This window comes from Gadus morhua, chromosome 11, assembly GCF_902167405.1.
Source record: "Gadus morhua chromosome 11, gadMor3.0, whole genome shotgun sequence".
Lineage (NCBI taxonomy): Eukaryota > Metazoa > Chordata > Actinopteri > Gadiformes > Gadidae > Gadus > Gadus morhua.
Window position 1 is genome coordinate 2219862 of NC_044058.1, and position 18501 is coordinate 2238362.

Genomic DNA, 18501 nt, shown 5'->3' on the forward strand with positions numbered 1-18501 from the left:
CGCCTGAATGCTAGAATCAACGCCATCAAACACAGCGGTCGAACCCCAAGAAACAGCACTAAACTTGATAACCTTAACAAGGAGCGTGCTACTATCGAGCTCCTCATGAAGAAGGACATCAAGCACGAGAGACTCCGGCAGGAAATTTCCGCCATTGGAAAGATGAAAATCAACCCCAAGGCTTTCTACTCCTTTGCCAAAAAATCTACTAAATTCAAGTCGCCAGTCGGTCCTCTTGCCGACGAGGAAAACAACCTGCAGTCTGACCCAACTGTTATGGGCAACATCCTCCAGAAACAGTACCAGAAGGCCTTCAGCAATCCGGATAATGTCGACGCTGAAAGCGTGCAACTCGGAGAAGCACCTGCAGAAGAACTCTCCAGCATACTATTCACAATTGACGACGTCCTTACAGCCATTAGGGAAACAGGGAAGTTCTTTGCTCCTGGCCCAGACCAGTTCCCTGCTCTCGTCTTGAGAGAATGTAAAGACGCTCTAGCTCCATCCATAGCGAAACTCTGGCAGCTGTCATTTGATACTTCAAACATCGCCGATATGTTCCGCTCCCAAAGTATCATCCCCATCTTCAAGAAGGGCAGTAAGGCCGTGGTGGCCAACTACAGACCGGTCTCCCTGACCTCGCATCTCATCAAACTCTGCGAACGCATGATTCGCAAAGAGATGGTTAGCTTCTTTAAACGGAACAACATGTTCGACCCTAACCAGCACGGGTTTCAGTCCGGAAAAAACTGCCTCACCCAGCTCCTTCATCACATCGAGGACATCATGTGCGACCTCAACCTCGACAGAAATGCAGATGTGATTTATCTTGACTTCAGTAAAGCCTTTGATAAGGTAGATCACAAAATTATTTTAAAGAAGCTGCGCTATTTCGGCATCAAAGGCAAGCTCTACGACTGGATTGCTAGCTTCTTGGCGGGCCGGAAGCAGCACGTCATCGTAGATGGAGTCAGGTCCTCAACCATAGAAGTCATCAGTGGGGTCCCTCAGGGTACCGTCCTAGGCCCCCTTCTTTTCCTCATCTATATCGATGACATCTTCTCTGCAAAATCAAAGTGTTTGCAGATGATTCTAAGCTCCACAAAGACATATCCTCGCATGTTGATCGCATCCTTCTCGAAGAAGATCTCCTCTCTGTGGTCAACTGGGCAGAGGCCAACAACATGGAACTTAACGAGGAAAAGTTCCAGCTTCTGCAGCACGGCAAACTGCCTGACTGGAAGCAGCCCTACACCTTACCATCTGGACAAGTCCTCCATGGTTCCGACCATGTGAAAGACCTGGGCGTCTATGTTGATGTCAACCTCAACTGGAGAACACACATAGCTATGAAATCCTCCAAGGCAAAGAACATGGCTAGCTGGGTGCTACGCACTTTCACCTCCAGGGATGTAGCCACCATGATGCTACTCTACAAATCCTATGTGCGGTCCCACCTGGAATACTGCTGTCCACTGTGGTCTCCTCACCTGCAGTGCGATATTACCCAACTTGAAGCAGTCCAAAGATCCTTTACTGCGAAGATTCAGGGACTTGGATCGTCAAACTACTGGGATCGACTCCATCGCCTATCCATGTACTCCCTCCAACGGCGGCATGAGGGATACACCATCATCCTAGTTTGGAAGATCTACAACAACATCATCCTGAATGCTGTGAACCTCGACTTTCGCGAGACCTCACGGCACGGCACTTCCTGCATACGGCCACTAGGATCATCGAAATACAGCAGCATTAACACCTTGAGGTTCCACTCATTCGCCTCGAGAGCCTCAGCACTGTATAACGTGGTCCCTCCTAGCATCAAAGTGCAAACATCTCTGGCTACTTTCAAGTCAGCACTTGATGCGTTCCTTCACACTTTCCCTGACACTCCACCAACACCTGGGTACACTGGACAGAACAGGAACTCAATGTTGGAGTGGGCCGGTAGCACGTGTCTGCAACGTTGCTACAACACTGGCGGTGGAGATGCGAGACATCTTTGCCTGAGCCCTCCAGCTCAAAACCAACCCAAGTAACCCAAGTAACCTTGCACAGTTCCTCAACACATACAAAAATAATGGTTACTCCTAGAAAGATTTGTAAAACACAAGAGGGTTAATTATTTTGGATCAGGCTGTTAAGTGTTATTTTGCAGGACATCCAACACCTGGATTGCTGCTAGAGAGATTTGGAAACATTGCAAGAGGGTTAATTATGCAGGATAACAGTGACGACTTGTCGGACAACAGATACCCCCACACTCAAACTTACCGCAGCCTTAATTCAAGAAAGCAAGAAAGTTCTGGGAGTGGCTAACAGGCGCCCCTGGATGAAGTATGACACAAGTGGCATGTAGTCATTGAGATCCTCTGGTTTCACCAAGAGACACTCAGCAGGGCTTTTTTTCACGAGATGGTAACTCCTCAAATGCTCCACGTAGAAAGTCGTAAAACGCTCAATGAAGAAACAAACATGACCAGCCAGCACAATGCATATTTCCAAAATCCTTCCGAAGTCTGGTAGTCCACTTGTACTTCCAACAGAGAGTATCATTCCCTTTGAATACTGCGTTCCATTTAAGAAGATACTAGGGGTCAGTCCAACTGTGTCAACATCACTGAATCTATTCAAGATTGCTAGTCTAACACCACCATCTAAGACTTCCAGGCAGACATCAGTCACTTTTGCCGTCTCAGTCTCAGGCTTGAAAATGCTAGGCATTTCAAGATAATATGCAAGCATAAGTTGGTGTCTTGAGGCCAGGGTAAGCAGAATGTTTTTAAAGTTATTGGCATCACGCACTACCTTTTTAAAGAAAGAATGTTTAGCCTCAAACCTGATTGTCCAACACTCTATTAAGGGTCCAAACCTTTGAATTAGGCATGGATAATGCTCAATGAAGTGATGTTTGGGGCGTAACTTGTAATCTGGGAAAACTGTCAGTTGTAACTGTCTATGATCCGATATTTTGGACTGCAAATAACAAAGTCGGTCTAAAGTGTAAGATGGAGTTGCCAAGAGCTCAACCAAGTCTTTCAGTTCAAGGACTATTTCCCATGTTTGATCTCCTTCTGGAACACGGTGGCCGATGATAAGGGGAAGGAAACGCACAAGACTCCAATTTTCGTGGCCATTACCACCTACAGTTCCAGTCTTTCGAAAAGTTGAAGGAATTTTCTGGGGACAGTTTGTCTTATCAGAGAATTTAAAAGGAAAGCTCTGTATTTCACTATTGAGCTCTTCTAATGTGAAATACTTCTTTGAAATCAAATCTGCAAGGCACAGACTTAGTTCTACAGGTACAATCCCATCCAACACATGCAAGAAATCAGGTGGAAAGCCTGTGTTTGTGTGAAATCCTGTCAGGCTGTTGAGAGGGCAGTCTCGTTTCACACCATCAACAGATGCAACGTCACTCTGCTTCAACACATTTACAGCTTCATCAAATGACTCTGGTGACCTTAAAACAAAGTTCCCAGTTCTAACATCACACGTCTGTATGTCTTTACGACTAACTAGACAAAACCTACAAAACTTCTCAACATTGAACGACTCTTGGAAACCACCTAAGGAATGTGCAGCTAAGTTGTCAGCAGCAACAAACAAGATGGTGCCTTTAACATTACACCCTAGTTTGTCTACAAACACACCAACTCTTTCAAGACATTTAATATCGTCAATCAGTGGCTTCAAAACACTATCATAACCATAAATCCTGACATGCTCAACCTTGCACAGTAAAGCAAGGTAGATTGATGACAATGCTGACTTGTACCCAGAGGGTAAATTCCCAATAGCCCAATACACACCACAGACTTTATGTTTATTTTTTGATGTGCCCAACGGATTGCAGATTTCAAAGTCGTCAATATACAAAGTAATAGCTACACTTAGTTCTTGACCTGAGAGAATTCCATTCGATTTATAGAAGTCACCATCCAGAAAAGACTTGTAGTGGCCAGACTGTTCAACTGGTTTGTTTTTCGCTAATGCTTGCAGTACCTCTTCTCTTTTAAGAAGATTGGAAAGTAACTTTAGAATAGGGATATAGATAACAGTATGAGACTTTTCTTGTCTGTTCAAAAGATATTCGACATGCTCAATGACATTAAAGTTCTCTTTGTAACATGACTGTCTTTTGTAGTCGGTGCCTAAAGATCCTTCCCTTGAAAGCAAATTAAGTGGGTTAGCACTTTGAAATGCTTCAGTCAACGATGTCAAACATTCCTCAGATGAGTAATTATGCTCCTTCAAAACATTCTCAATTGACTCCCTAGTTATTTGTCCAGCACGTTCTCCAATATCAAACAAATCATCCACAAGTTCTTGAATCGCAGACTTTGACACATGAAGGACGGCTTGCAGTCGAAGGAAAAGGGATGCAATTCGGCGCTCAGCTGACTTCTGTGTAGGCTGAGAGTCAGGTTCAGTCACTGAAACATCTGGTGACTCTAAATCAAAGTTATCCTCATCATCATTGACAGAATCTTGACTGAGACAATGAAGAATAAGTTCAGGTTTGAAATGATTGAATGTAGAAGCCTGATGATGCCGGCTTCTGTGAGCAGTAAAAGTTGAGGCTACTCTAGATTTAAAAGAGCACCCCACAAACGGGCAATTCACAGTCTCTCTATTTATCAAATGTCTCTTTAAATGAAGAAAATAATGTTTGATGTTGCTTGGCGCTGAAAAACTACAAAGTTCACATCGAAGTTTAGCAATGGGACTCGTTCCTTGCTTGTGGCACTTCAAATGTTGTACAAGTTCCACATGGGATTGAAAGACAGTAAAACAATTAGGGTAAATACAACTAAAACCAGTTATTCCACGTCCATGCTTGTCCTTGTAATGATTTACTATAGCCTTTTGCTTGTATGAGGCAAAATTGCAAAACTTACAAGTCCACTTCATCTAACGTGTAGCTAAGCCTGGTAATTCACAAAGCACCTGAAATACACAAAACAGAAGAAACGCTTTAAGTGAGCACATTTCTAGTTAAGTCTAACTAACAAATTGGATTTATGAATTGCTTCACTTCATTATTTTGACTAATTAAGCTTTGGATTGTTCTTTGTAATGTAGTGTCACCATGACATGATCCATTGCTATGCAAGTTCAAAATACAGTGAACTTATTAACATGTGTTCTGTTCACTAGTGCTGCCGCGATTAGTTGACGGCAATTTTTTTTGTCAACGAGTCGTTTTTACTATTGACCGCCTATTTATTTTTGTTCTCCCGTCTCAAACGGCTCACTGTAATTCACCTCCACACAAATATGTGCCTCTGCGCACCCTTTATGGTTAATCGGCTATCCTCTTTCTTCCCCCTCCCCCCGCCTTCACTGCTTTGATATGACGCCCGTGCGTGTGTGGCGAGCGTATGCGATTTCAAAGTAACAAACCAACTCAAAGCCGATGCATGCATCCAAAACTATTCGTTCAAAACCAAATAAACAAATCAAAAACCGCATCGCTTATTCACTTAAAATACTTATTTTCAAAACATGGGAATTAATACGGCACGGTACCGAGCGGTTGAAAACAATGTTGGCGTCTCATGTGGCTGCCTTGCGCACCTGCGTTATATTACGTATTAAAAAATATACTATATATACGTATATATACACTATAATTAGGCGTTTAGATTAGTCGATAGTGGCTGCAGTACTATTCACCAGTCCTTGTTAGTGGTTTCAGCAGTTATTTTCATCAAAGAATGTCTTTAAAGTAGTTTATCTTGTTTAGACAATCTAAAATAATTCAGTTCTCATTTAATTCATTCATTTTAAAACAATCACACACGACAAGTGGGTCTATCTGGCTATCCGTGTAGCTAATGCGATCGATGTTCAGTAAAACAAACAGTAATGAACTTGCACAACCAAGCTACGAACAATGGACTGCTAACGTTAGCTAGCGGCCACGCCGCCAACTAACGTTAGCTAGCGGCCACGCCACCATGATCGACAGGCAGCTAACATTACTCAGGGCCGAAGGGCAAGTGCATAGACAGTAGAAGGGCAAGTGCAATGTCTGCCTTGCTAGCGTTAGCTACGTTAGCTAACAAGGTAACGTTAGCCAGCCAACTCGGAATGTGCCTAAATTATATCACAAGTATTGCACATATCGAACGATAGCTAACGTTAATCAAGTTATTTGCTTCATCAACGCACATTTTAAATATAAAAAAAAAAACACGCACACTTACCAAAAGCCGTCTTGACTGCTTGCAGGTGGCTGGCGCCAACTTCAAATTCAATCTCAACGTCTCGAGGCTGGACTCGCACCGGCGCAAAGAGCTGTCCTACGCACACGCCAGTTGCACCCCACTCAATTTAAAATGGCAAGTTCAATCAAGCACCAGGAATTTGTGATTCATTGAAGTAACTTATGAACCTAAATTGGAAGATTGAAAACTCATACATTTGAATTGAAATGTCATAAAACATTATTTTAAGTTAGAGTTGTTGAAATAAATAAGTTATCATAACTTATTGATCAGATCATTTTTTACAGTGCAGGGCGTATGGTACCGTGGCTGCAAGCTGCTCAGGGCTACACCCCTATGGAGGTAGATTTGTGTCTTTATTATGCAATCAAAAATAATAGGTTTGAGAGCAAAACTTTCCACACTGCAATCAAAAAATAGGTTTGAGAGCAAAACTTTCCACACTGCAATCAAAAAATAGATTTGAGAGCAAAACTATCGACACTGCAATCAAAAAAAAAATTATTGCAAGATAAATGAATGTGATAAAAAAAATATTAATGGGAATCCAAAGGTTTTGTTTGCAAACCCAAAAGTTTTGTTTGCAAATCCAAAAGTTTTGTTTGCGAATCCAAAAGTTTTGTTTGCGAATCAAAAAGCTTTGTTTGCGAATCCTAAAGTTTTGCTTGCGAATCCAAAAGCTTTGCTTGCTGTTGAGCTGAATCTCGTGGGCGGGACCTACGCCGAAAGATGTAAGACACGTCTCTATTGGCCAGTCTCGATCGGAGTGACAGCTTGGCAACATCCACAGTTAGTAACAAAAGAGGGAGTTCTATTTCATGTAGGCTACGCTGTCTAGGCTTCGCCTTATGGGCTTGTCCCGTGCGCGCGCTTGCGCGCCCTGAAAATCCCGTAGGCCTCCCTGTCAGCCGACAAGGAGACCATGGCAGAGGAGAGCAGGGCGATGTTGTTGACCGCCGCCGCGGATTGAGAGGCACAAACGAACACCCTGTCCGTCAGGCCGACAATCTGCTTCTGGAGGCGGTCGGGGGGCAGCGGCTTTTCGGATGTTGCCAAGCTGTCACTCCGATCGAGACTGGCCAATAGAGACGTGTCCTACATATTTCGGCGTAGGCCCCCGCCCACGAGATTCAGCTCAACATCAAGCAAAGCTTTTGGATTCGCAAGCAAAACTTTAGGATTCGCAAACAAAGCTTTTTGATTCGCAAACAAAACTTTTGGATTCGCAAACAAAACTTTTGGATTTGCAAACAAAACTTTTGGGTTTGCAAACAAAACTTTTGGATTCCCATTAATATTTTTTTTATCACATTAATTTATCTTGCAATAAAACATTTTTTTGATTGCAGTGTCGATAGTTTTGCTCTCAAATCTATTTTTTTATTGCAGTTTGGAAAGTTTTGCTTTCAAACCTATTATTTTTGATTGCATAATAAAGACACAAATCTACCTCCATACACCCCCACCCTCCTCCTTGACCCGCCTCGCTCCTACTCATTTGCATTCTAGCTACAGACACCAAAACAGCGCATTTGGGGGAAGCTCCTTGTGCGACTGGCTCGGAGTGGCTGTAACTGCACCTCTGCTGAATTTCGGGAACGTCTTTGAATACTGTGTAAATGGCCAACTAATACCTATAGGCTATTAAAGCATCCCTAAACTAGTATGTCATGGCACCTTTAACACATTCCTGAATTCTATTCAGAAATAAAATAAATTAATTAAACAAAACAAAACAAACAAAAAAATAGATTCTCTCTATTAAGCTTGTTCCCCTATGATACTGAAACAACAAAACTACTCTATCCATTACCGTCGTCACACCTTATAAGGCATTATAGAATCCAATCTAGCCGCGGCCTTAAACGGGCTGTCCGGCAGCAGATTGTTGTGTTTATAATTCAAAAGAGCCATGCAAACAGCCAGTAGGAAGAGCGTGGACATTCACACCCTGAACTCCCCTGTGTTTCCAGCAGTACTTAAAAAATGGATTCTGTTTTATTGAGCACTAGCGGAAACGATTATGTGCAATATTGCCGTTGAGGATATCAAATCCCTAATAATGTTTCACAAAAATAGTCATTATTGACGCAGCCCAAGGTCACATATTAAACCAACCAATGGTGTTTGATGTCCACATTATTGCAACTCATGTTTACTTACTTGTTTGATTAATTATAGGCTATACTATGCTATACTATGCTACAGGCCTATATACACACTCTATTTACGCCTACTTTTGTGTTTTCATAGATCATATTGTAAGATTATTTTGCATAGGCCTATGTTTTGTTCGGTCAAGTTATATCCTAATGTCATGATCCTAAATGTGGTGTTTTCTCTAAGAGACATACAAAATATCATTAGCCTATAAGAAATAGTTTGTACAAATATTGGGAGTCATATAAACAGTAGGTTATTTATTGGTAAGACTTTACGGCGAGGTATTTTCAGTGTGCATAGTGTTGTTAAATGTGTACAAATGCAAATTAACTTGAAATAAAAAAAGTAAGAATTTGAAATGCAATAATAAATTCGTACTTAGTTAAAATACATTCATATAGGCCTATTCAATGCAATAACATCACAAACAATTGAACGTACGCTTTAAGCTAAATTTCATGCAGGAAATAATTATTCAAATGGACCAGTTAGTTTCAACATCTACATCTAGAGATACAATAACCTCTAATAATATCAAACATTCAACATCATATAAACTATTTAGGTAGGCCTATTTTATAACAACACAGACGTTTCAACAACACATACAATTTCAAGGAAATTAAATAGTAATGTTACTCTTTTGTAATCCCAACTCCAGATGATCATCATATTAATAATCATATTTAATTGTCTCTCCGCTGGTCTTTGCTGCCTTTCTTCATTTTCATCCTGCGGTTCTGAAACCAGATTTTGACCTGTCTCTCGGTCAAATTCAACTGTCTTGCAACTTCATATCTACGATCCCGTGGGAGGTACATGTTAAACAGAAATTCCTTTTCCAATTCCAGAATCTGATGTTTGGTATATGGACACCGTTTTTTCCTGGTGGATTTGGCGTGAAGCCAATTGGATGAGGGGTCGTCTAGAGTAGAGAGTCACATCAGAGAGACAAGCTTTCAGCGATTTTATTGGCCGTCAAATAACATAGCTATTTACATTTACTGATCTATTTTACAACATGCATTATTTCACGCCAAATCGACTGCTAAACATTCTTTTTCTAAGAATGTTTAAGAAATTGCCTGAAGAAATAGCTCCTAGGCCATAGGCCAGGTCCCCGGCCGCAGTTAGACCCCGGTGCAGGCGGCCTTGTGGTGGACTCGATATACAGCTTGGGGGATTGCAAAAATTGCATTTCGTGCGTAACCGCGTCTATCTCCATGAAATCGAATACGACTGCAAACTGTCATTGATCTAGCGTAACGCAAGAATGATTTGAAATGTGTGCATTAAAGATTCACAATAAAAAAACAAAGATTACTTGCGTCTGTGACTCTCTTTCTTTCTTCTGCTGACGTGCTCTCCTCGACGGGCTTCAGAGGAGGAGGATCACCGGCCATCTCCGGGATGGACGGCGCCTTCCCACTGCTCGACACACGAGGTGTACGGCTCTCCAAAGTTGTGCTGTGGCCACCGCCGAATAAAGGCTCGGATTTGATATCATAATGCATGGTCGTTGATGGTAAACCATTTAAACACATGGAAGCAGAAACAGGATCCAACGCCCAAGTGCGCGCAAACATGCCATCGGATTCACCCATTGTGTAATGATGATGCATGTATGTCGGGTTGGTCGTGGTTGAAGGGTGGCTCGAGATAGGATTCCAAGATCCGCCAAAAATAGAAGATTTCGCCTGGAAAGGAAAGGTTTCTTGTTCGCCATATTCACCGAGCATCGTCTGTCCCCCCTGTTCCACCCCGACTACAGACGAATACATGGGGGGCATCTCCTCCTGCTCGGGGTGGATCCGTGAGTCCAAATAATAGCTCGTACCCAATGTCGACATGACAACACCACAACGTTTCAATCCCTTAAATGTTTTAAAAAAACGGCCTCATTGTAGCCTCCTGTGCAGGAGCCGGGCAGGAGAATGCAGCTCGCCATGGACGGGATAGGACGCGCGGGCACGTGACCGTGGGACACAACACAGAGGATAAATCAGCTCCACCACGGCCAGCCTTCCCCGACAATATTTAAAGAGCTAAACCATACGCCTTTATTGGAAGGATGCTTCGTTTTATAACCAATAAACTGTATAATTTGGGTCAAGATCCTCTCTGTGTTGTAACATTGTACAAATGGATTTTAACAGCATGAAATTGTAGGTAGGCCTATTGAACTATCGGTTATTAGAAATATGCTTTGGTAAAGTCCAGGTGATAAATAGCGAGTCAATAGTCAATATAAGTAAAAATTAGGCTATATGACTTTTTACTGATCTACCCAGCTGTCGTTTAAAGTAATTTGGTTGGGCAAGATTTTCTAATGTTGAGAAGGTTAAAGGATTCCTCAGTAGCAGTGTTTTATACCTTTTTCCACATATGCAATGTTTGCACCAAAAGATGGACATTTGGTTTCTGCAATAGCCACTCTATAGAGGCATAGGTCTACTCTTAAAACTGAAAGTTATTTGGGCACTATAACAGTTCCCTTTTATCATGGGCAATTTGACTGTTTTTCTTTTGGGTTACAAACTAGCTGTCTTAGCTTAATAACACCAATAAAGCCCGTCCTTTGTGTCCATTCTTTGCAGCCAGCGGACGCATCCGGCCTTCAGAAGCCGTGCATGGGAACGCAGACTGCAATGGTCATAACCGAGGCCTTGTCTGTCCCCTCGGTCTGGAACAAACCACCTCTCCATCTACCTATTATCTTAATCGAGGCCTTGTCTGTCCCCTCCGCCTGGAACATACCATCTCGTCCTGTACCAATGATCCTAATCGAGGCCTTGTGTGTCCCTGTCCCGTCTGGAACATACCACCTCGTCCTGTACCTTTACTGCGTCTGCTGTGTGCCTGTCTGGGCTATTGTGACAACCGCACAGCTATCCATCTATTTACAGAACATACATATATAGGCTACACATTAAACAGAATGCTTTTTATAATAATTGCATTGTTTCTATAGACAGGAATGTAGGCTATCAATGGAATATGCATCGACAATAATGTCGGAAGATGTTGTTGAGCAGATCCACTGCAAGGTGATTTGGTCCGGAGTCTATGTTGTCTGAAGTGAGGAAATGCGACGCATCTGAGTTTTGTGTCGTCGACGAGTCTTACTGTGGTAATCAATGCAGGTTGGTGTTGTGGGAGAAAAAGAAAAAGCCCAACAACATGACACTACCTAAACCACTCAACAGCCCACTTTTCCTTCAATATAAATAAACAATTAACAATGTAATAAGTAATACCTATTTTCTATAATATGCCAAATTAAAATTTGATATTAATATTTATAAAAGTCCAAAAACATTCCTGTAATACTCGAGTTTAATTTGTATCGTCTCTAAACACCTTTGAGGGAAATTCAGCAGGAACAAATCCATACATTTGTCAACCGCTTTCTCCCACAATCAAAACTCTGGTGAACTGCTGCAAATAAAGAGGCTACAATATCTCAATATTATACAATTTGGCTTACAGCTAGTGCGACATTTTAGTATTAAACGCTTGTGTCATTTAATTGAACAGAGATAATCCCAGCAGCTAAACTAATAGACGCATATTGGTCCACTTGTAAAACCTTTTCTCAAAGTAGAGTAGCCTATTGCAGCAAATATGAAATAATATTTTTCACTAGTTGTCGTAATTAAATGGATTGTAAAATGTATACAGTCAGACGTCTACAACTCCAGGGAATTTTTTTATTAGTTAGAGCAGCAGAATGCATGAGACTCTGATTCCTGACTTCCTGATGCAGACCCGTGGGTGGAAAACATAGTGAACAGAATCAGCGCTCCGACATCCATAGGCTCACAGACATACAATACAAGCCTGGAACTCCAACATATAGGCTACCACACAGAATATTTCCCATTGTGGATTAACATATAACTGTTTATAAATAGGAAATAACCACCACAAATAAAATAAGGTGGAAATACCATTTCAAAAGAACAATAATAAATAAGTGATGGGTTCCTAATTTCAAATTGACATTCTTCAGCTGAGGATATGTACAGCATCCACGTCGTGGATGGGGGAGGGTGCAAAGGATATCACACTCTCAGGAAAAATTGTAGTTGTTTGAGAGCTCTCTGATTCTATTTTCCCGGCTCATTTTCTTTAGTTTCATCCTCCTGTTTTGGAACCAGATCTTGACTTGCCTATCACTGAGATGCACACTGCGGCTGATTTCAAGGCGTCTCTCCCGAGTCAAATATATGTTAAAGAGAAACTCCTTCTCGAGCTCTAGAGTCTGGTGCTTGGAATAGGGGCAACGCTTCTTTCGGCCACTTTTAGCTGTCAGCCAATTAGCTGTGTTTCCAATCGTCCCATCTCCTACAAGGAAAATAAAACCAGAGACATTAAACATCATGCTCTTCAACAACAATGATTTATATTCCGAAGGCCAAATCTGTCCGAATCCTTACATAACAGCATGTATCAATCTAAAGAACTAATCGTCCCACTAAAGTTTAGAAGATTGAGGTCGGGGAGTATAGGCCGAATAGAATAGGCCGACTCGAGCCCATCATTAAAACATTGAGAGTTTAATCAAGACAATATTATGTATTTGACCGAGAAATCTGACACATAGCTTCTGGACAGTTGTTATTATACTTGATTGACATTGTCAATAAACACCAAGTGCTTCTCTAAACTACACTGTGGTGTGGTAATAGATAAGGCTCAACCAAATGCATTCGTGCATGTTACCGAATATCCTTTAGTAGCAGTGCATCAGACTGGACTATTCACCTTGGTCTCAGATTAAAACCAATCTAAAGTGTGTGGACCGTTCACCTTTGCTGATGTTTTCTGTGCTTTCTGTACAGGTCTCTGTGGCTTCAGGGGAGGAGCGGCTCTCCGATGAGAGGCGGCTCTCATCGTCTCTATCGGGGGCGCACGGCGCCTCTTCTCTCTCCCGTTCGCCTGTAGGGACCGACTCGTCCGAAAGGTCGGCTGCTTGTGAAGCGTCGAAGCGGGGATGTCGTTGCAAAGTAAAATTTAGCTGATCGTCGTGATACAGCTTTGGAAATGTGTACGTTTGAGAGAGGCGAACGTACCCGGGGACCGGCACCTTGCTGTTAGTCCCATGGCATGGTCCCGACGCTCTCCTGGGCAGGGTGGCGTCCTCTGCCGCGGCTCCTTTTGGACACTTGTCCGATTCACAGACGCAATAGGAGTTTTCCGCTTTTATCGTCGGAGAGAGTCGAGCAAATGAGCAGTTCGTTGGGTCGTGGCTCCTGTGAGGCTCAGCTCCACCAGACCTGGCCGTCTCCAGCCAGGCTTCCATTCCCTGAGAATATGGACCAAAAGAAGGGCTCGAGGTTTGAGAACCTGGTTCGTTGCGTTTAGCGATACCCGGAAAACTAGAGCCGGTGGACAGTCCATAGGAATACTCGGACCCAGGGGGCACATACAGCCCGCTGCCCGGGTAGTACCTGTCTCTCACGTTGATCAGAGAGTCCACAAAAAATGAATTTCCAGCTTGGTTGTTTGGGTAGGTCATTGTTGTAGAGTAATTTGGCGGCGGATGAAGGTAGCCCATTCTGGCTGACATTTCTTGCGCAAAACATGGTGAATACAATTGAGTCTCGCTTTAGCCTCCAGCCAATTAAAACTGCAGATGACGACAGACTCCTCCCATCACAAGCATTGGACTGTGTCAGAGTTGTAGCCGGTGTTAACGAGAAATGGCTGGAAAGTTGAGCATCAATATCTCCAATTCCAAATGTTAATAGTTGAATAAATAAACGCCGTGTTACTCCGTTCCTCATAACTCAAGTGAAGGAAGAATGTCGGTTTACACGTGATTGTTATACACAATGTTCACCTTCACAGAGAACCACTCAGCGTTAAGGGTCAAGAGAGCTTAAACTGGTGCAAGAGCCTTGGATTGCATACGGGACTGTTACACTTGTCGGCAAATAAAGGATGGACTGATTAGTCCATTATAATAGGCATCATTAAATGTTACAATTTCACTGCAGGTCTGAGTTTATTATCAAAACTTGAGCAATTTCGTTCAATAATCATTGTGATGTGCGGCTATTGTTTTCTCCACAGCCTAAACTCTGCATCAGATGCGCATTAACACTACATGACACATAGCCTATAGGCCTACCAAGTGCTCACAGCAGATAGCCGGAGGCCGGTCCGGAAGGATTGCTGCAAATAACAAATTCCGCATAAAAGAAGCCAATGAACTACGTAAGCTATTATCGAAGTAGGATGATAGGATAATTGTGTCTTAAAATTCAACTGTTTTATTATGTTTTGCTTTTTAGCTGCGTTATAATCTATAATCAACTGCCAAAGAGGATTAGATATAATTCCGAGCAGAATTGTCTGACTGGAAGTAAACATGCCGAGTTCCAAACGAACAGTGCAGCCTGTATGGTCTGTGCTCTTCAGTCTTCAACCCCGCTGTGTTCAGAGATGGACGGTCTGGGCCTGATGACCAAGTCTGCCTGGGTCTAGATTTTAGTTATTGCCTTATACATTAATGCCTACAATACAAACCATTATATATAGGCTATAGGCTATTTAGAAGTGGAGGCTTCTTTAGTTAGAAGTGGAGGCTTTTTTATTTAGAAGTGGAGGCTTTTTTATTTAGAAGTGGAGGCTTTTTTAAATGGCCCTATATTTAAAGATTAGGCCTACATTTACATTTAGGCCTACGGCATTTAGCTGTAAATGTAGGCTAAATGCCTACATTTACATTAGCTTCAGGGGCTTTCGTAGTCGTAGTACATGTGACAGAAGAAAGAGAAACATTATATTGCTTTCGCTACAGTAAAGATATTAGAACCAAGTATCAAGCACTAACATTAGGTTAACCCAGGGGTCACCAACACAGTGCCCGCGGGCACCAGGGCGCCCGCAAGGATTATATGAGGGGCCCACAGGCATGTTTTGAAATAGCACAGCTCATTCTTGAACAACTCTTTCCCACCTTTTTTAAGTCATTGTTGATAATTATTGTGAGAAATCATTAACATGATCAGTGTCTTCACATGAGTATCATTAATCAATATTAATAATATATAACTAAGGGCAAACTGAGCAAATTTGTTATTTCAGAAGAGTGTATCAAACTGGGTGCCCTTCGTATGACTCAGTAGGCCTACCCTTGAAGTAGCTCTCAGGTTCAAAAAGGTTTGTGACCCCTGGGTTAACCCATTCCCCGCATACAACAAAGTTAGCAAACACAAACACACACACACAAACACACACACACACACACACACACACACACACACACACACACACACACACACACACACACACACACACACACACACACACGCACACAACGAACGTTAAATAATTATGCTTCCTGCTTACCTTTATAATTCAGGAATTTTTGGATATCTCAGGTAGTCTTTTTTGATATCGCTCGACAGTCCTTAAAAGTCTAAATTCACGGTAATGACTTTGATCAAAGTGGCGCCCCCCAGTGGAAAGAATAGCCTACCACGGAGCTCCATGCAGGCTTCAGTCAGGGTAGGTACTCCATCCGCGATGAGACGCTGAAACAGATGACGCTGGAAGGTCCGTGAACGTAAGCTTTCAGTGCTCCCAGTCGTTGTTTTCAGCCCTAGTCACAGTTAATAACCTTGGTCTCGGACGGTTTATTGCTCTTCACTCCAAATGCTCCAGACGAATGCGCGTTTTATGGCCAAGTTGCTGGAGCAACTGGGAGGATGTAACGCAATCACGGCCATAGAGGATGCGTGCTAAGAGCATCACAGGCCTTTTGCTGAAGCTCTTTCTTCTTACTTTCTTCTTAACTTCTTACACGAGTTAACTATGACATTAATGCGATTAATCGGGATTTAATATTTTAATCGCCTGACAGCACTAATATATATAAATATATGGATGCATGTATGTTTGTATGTATATATATATATGTATATATATGTATATATATATATATTTATATATATATATATATATATATATATATATATATATATATATATATATATGTATATATATATGTATATATATAGATACATCTATATATATATATATATATACATACATGTATATATGTATATATATATATTATAAACAGGTTCAATAAATGGTGTAAGAAATTATCAAACTTGCCACACTGCAGGATTAAACTGTTATAATCAGAAATCTCTATAAAAGAATGAAGTCAAAATCCTTATGTGTGTTTGCCAGAATGAAAAAATAATAATTACCCATCATACACTCATTTATATTTGACTGCCTCCTATTGTATATGTCTCGTAAATAATACTTATAGGCCTACAAATTAGAATAATTAAAATAATAATAATATCGGCTAGTATGAATATATATATATATATATATATATATATATATATATATATATATATATATATATATATATATATATATATATATATATATATATATATATATATATATATATATATATTTATTAACAGGTTCAATAAATGGTGAAAGAAATTATCAAATTTGCCACACTGGAATTGAACCAAAATTCCTGATGTCTTCACTGCCAATTTCAATCCCAAGCACGTGACCTTGTCGTCTATAAGAAGGTTAAAGTAAATCGGCAGGCCCTCCATAAACCTTGCATGCTTATAAAACAGGATATAAAAGCTTTAAGAGCAGCAGTGAGAATGGTTGTCAGACTACTTACTGCTTCTCTTACTGTACTGCTCCTCTTTGTGGCCGGAGGACGACTCGGACTGCAATTCTCCTCGTCTCGGCTCCTCGGCCCCGTGTCGCGACATGGGTCGGAGCCGGGGGCCGAGGGTCTATTAAATTCAGTGCCTTCGGGATGATCTGTTGGGGTATTTCCCCATTACCGTAGGCGCTGTCCAGAAACGGATAAAATGCTTTTCGTACTCCGTTTCTACCTACATTGCGATAGAAGCAGGGCGGTGGGTTTGAGCTAGGACTCTTTACCAGTAGGCCTATCTCTCCCAGTGAAGGGTGTTCTCTGTGCACGAAGTCCTCAGATTAGCAGTGAGAGGAGAGGCTTCCCCTGTTGGGCCAATTACTGGACGGATCAGTGCCATAATCCCTGAAACGGCAACAGAGAGCGACTTGACAAAAACACCGGCTTGGCCGACTCTAGTTGGCTGTGACTGAAGGGGCCGGCTCTGGGCCTCGGACCATCTGGAAGGTCATGGAAAGAAGCAAGGCCCAGTCGTGGTCGTCGGGCTGCAGATCAATGGGCCCGTTTAAGTGAAGTGATTTATGGTCGAACAATTTATGCTTTAATAACCAGCTCGTTCTTAACTTAACTTCTTTCTATTTTTTTTTAAATGTGGTTATCATTTGTTCAAAAATAAAAAAGGCCTTTCTAAATGCCTTCTGTATGTATTGTACTGCCCTCGCGCACTTCTTACTCAAATAGGCCTACAATAAAACATATTAAAACAATATGGACATATTATACAGAGAAATCAACATTGAAAAGAAGATGAGTCAACGAAAGATAGCTCTACTCCTCCCTCTTAATTATAGTGAAGTAGCCGATATAGGCCTGAATAAAACATGTTTCCTTATAGCTGGATCTTTGCACAAATGACGACCTTAAACAGCGTAAAAAAACACAAAAATACATGGAAATTTCAATCCGAAAATTCAAATGCGCGATCTTTCAGTCTAGCATAATAGTGCTGTAACTGTAATATGGATTTTGTTTTTCTCTACCCCATTAGCTTGATCAATATACTTGTTGTTGTTGTTGTTGTTCTTGTTGTTGCTGTTGTAAATATAGTCCAGCCATTGATAAACATTCCGATGTGTTTGTTCCATAGCTCCAATAAATCTTATTTGTAAGCACATCCAGGGCCGTCGGACTGCGGGGACAAAGGGGACAGTTGTGGGGGGGCCCAAGGCAGAGGGGGGGACCATGACCAAAAAAAAAAATAATAATAATAATTCTTTACCTTTTGGCCAGTCACCCCCCCCCCGTCAACAATCGCTCCCCCCCCCCCGTCAACAATCGCCCCCCCCCCCCCCTCTGGAAATGTCCCATTACAGTTTATTGTTTCTGAATTAGGCTATAACACCAAATTATACAAATATCTCCCAACACGAGAGCTGAAAACCA

At 41.8% G+C, this 18501-nt stretch overlaps 2 protein-coding genes across 2 annotated transcripts; both read right to left on the bottom strand.

Moving 5' to 3' along the window:
- Positions 1 to 7818: 7818 nt before the first annotated feature.
- On the bottom strand, positions 7819 to 10523 carry LOC115554769 (homeobox protein Hox-A9b-like). The gene is made up of 2 exons (XM_030371609.1): positions 9724 to 10523; positions 7819 to 9324 (listed from the first exon to the last, which is right to left on the bottom strand). Exons 1-2 carry the CDS (start codon positions 10247 to 10249, stop codon positions 9086 to 9088), a joined length of 765 nt encoding a protein of 254 aa, XP_030227469.1. The 5' UTR covers positions 10250 to 10523; the 3' UTR covers positions 7819 to 9085.
- Positions 10524 to 11981: 1458 nt separating this feature from the next.
- LOC115554768 (homeobox protein Hox-A10b-like) lies at positions 11982 to 15278 on the bottom strand. Its single transcript, XM_030371608.1, has 2 exons — positions 13212 to 15278; positions 11982 to 12746 (listed from the first exon to the last, which is right to left on the bottom strand). The coding sequence occupies exons 1-2, from the start codon at positions 13969 to 13971 to the stop codon at positions 12472 to 12474; spliced, it is 1035 nt and encodes a 344-aa protein (XP_030227468.1). The 5' UTR covers positions 13972 to 15278; the 3' UTR covers positions 11982 to 12471.
- Between the last annotated feature and the right edge of the window lie 3223 nt (positions 15279 to 18501).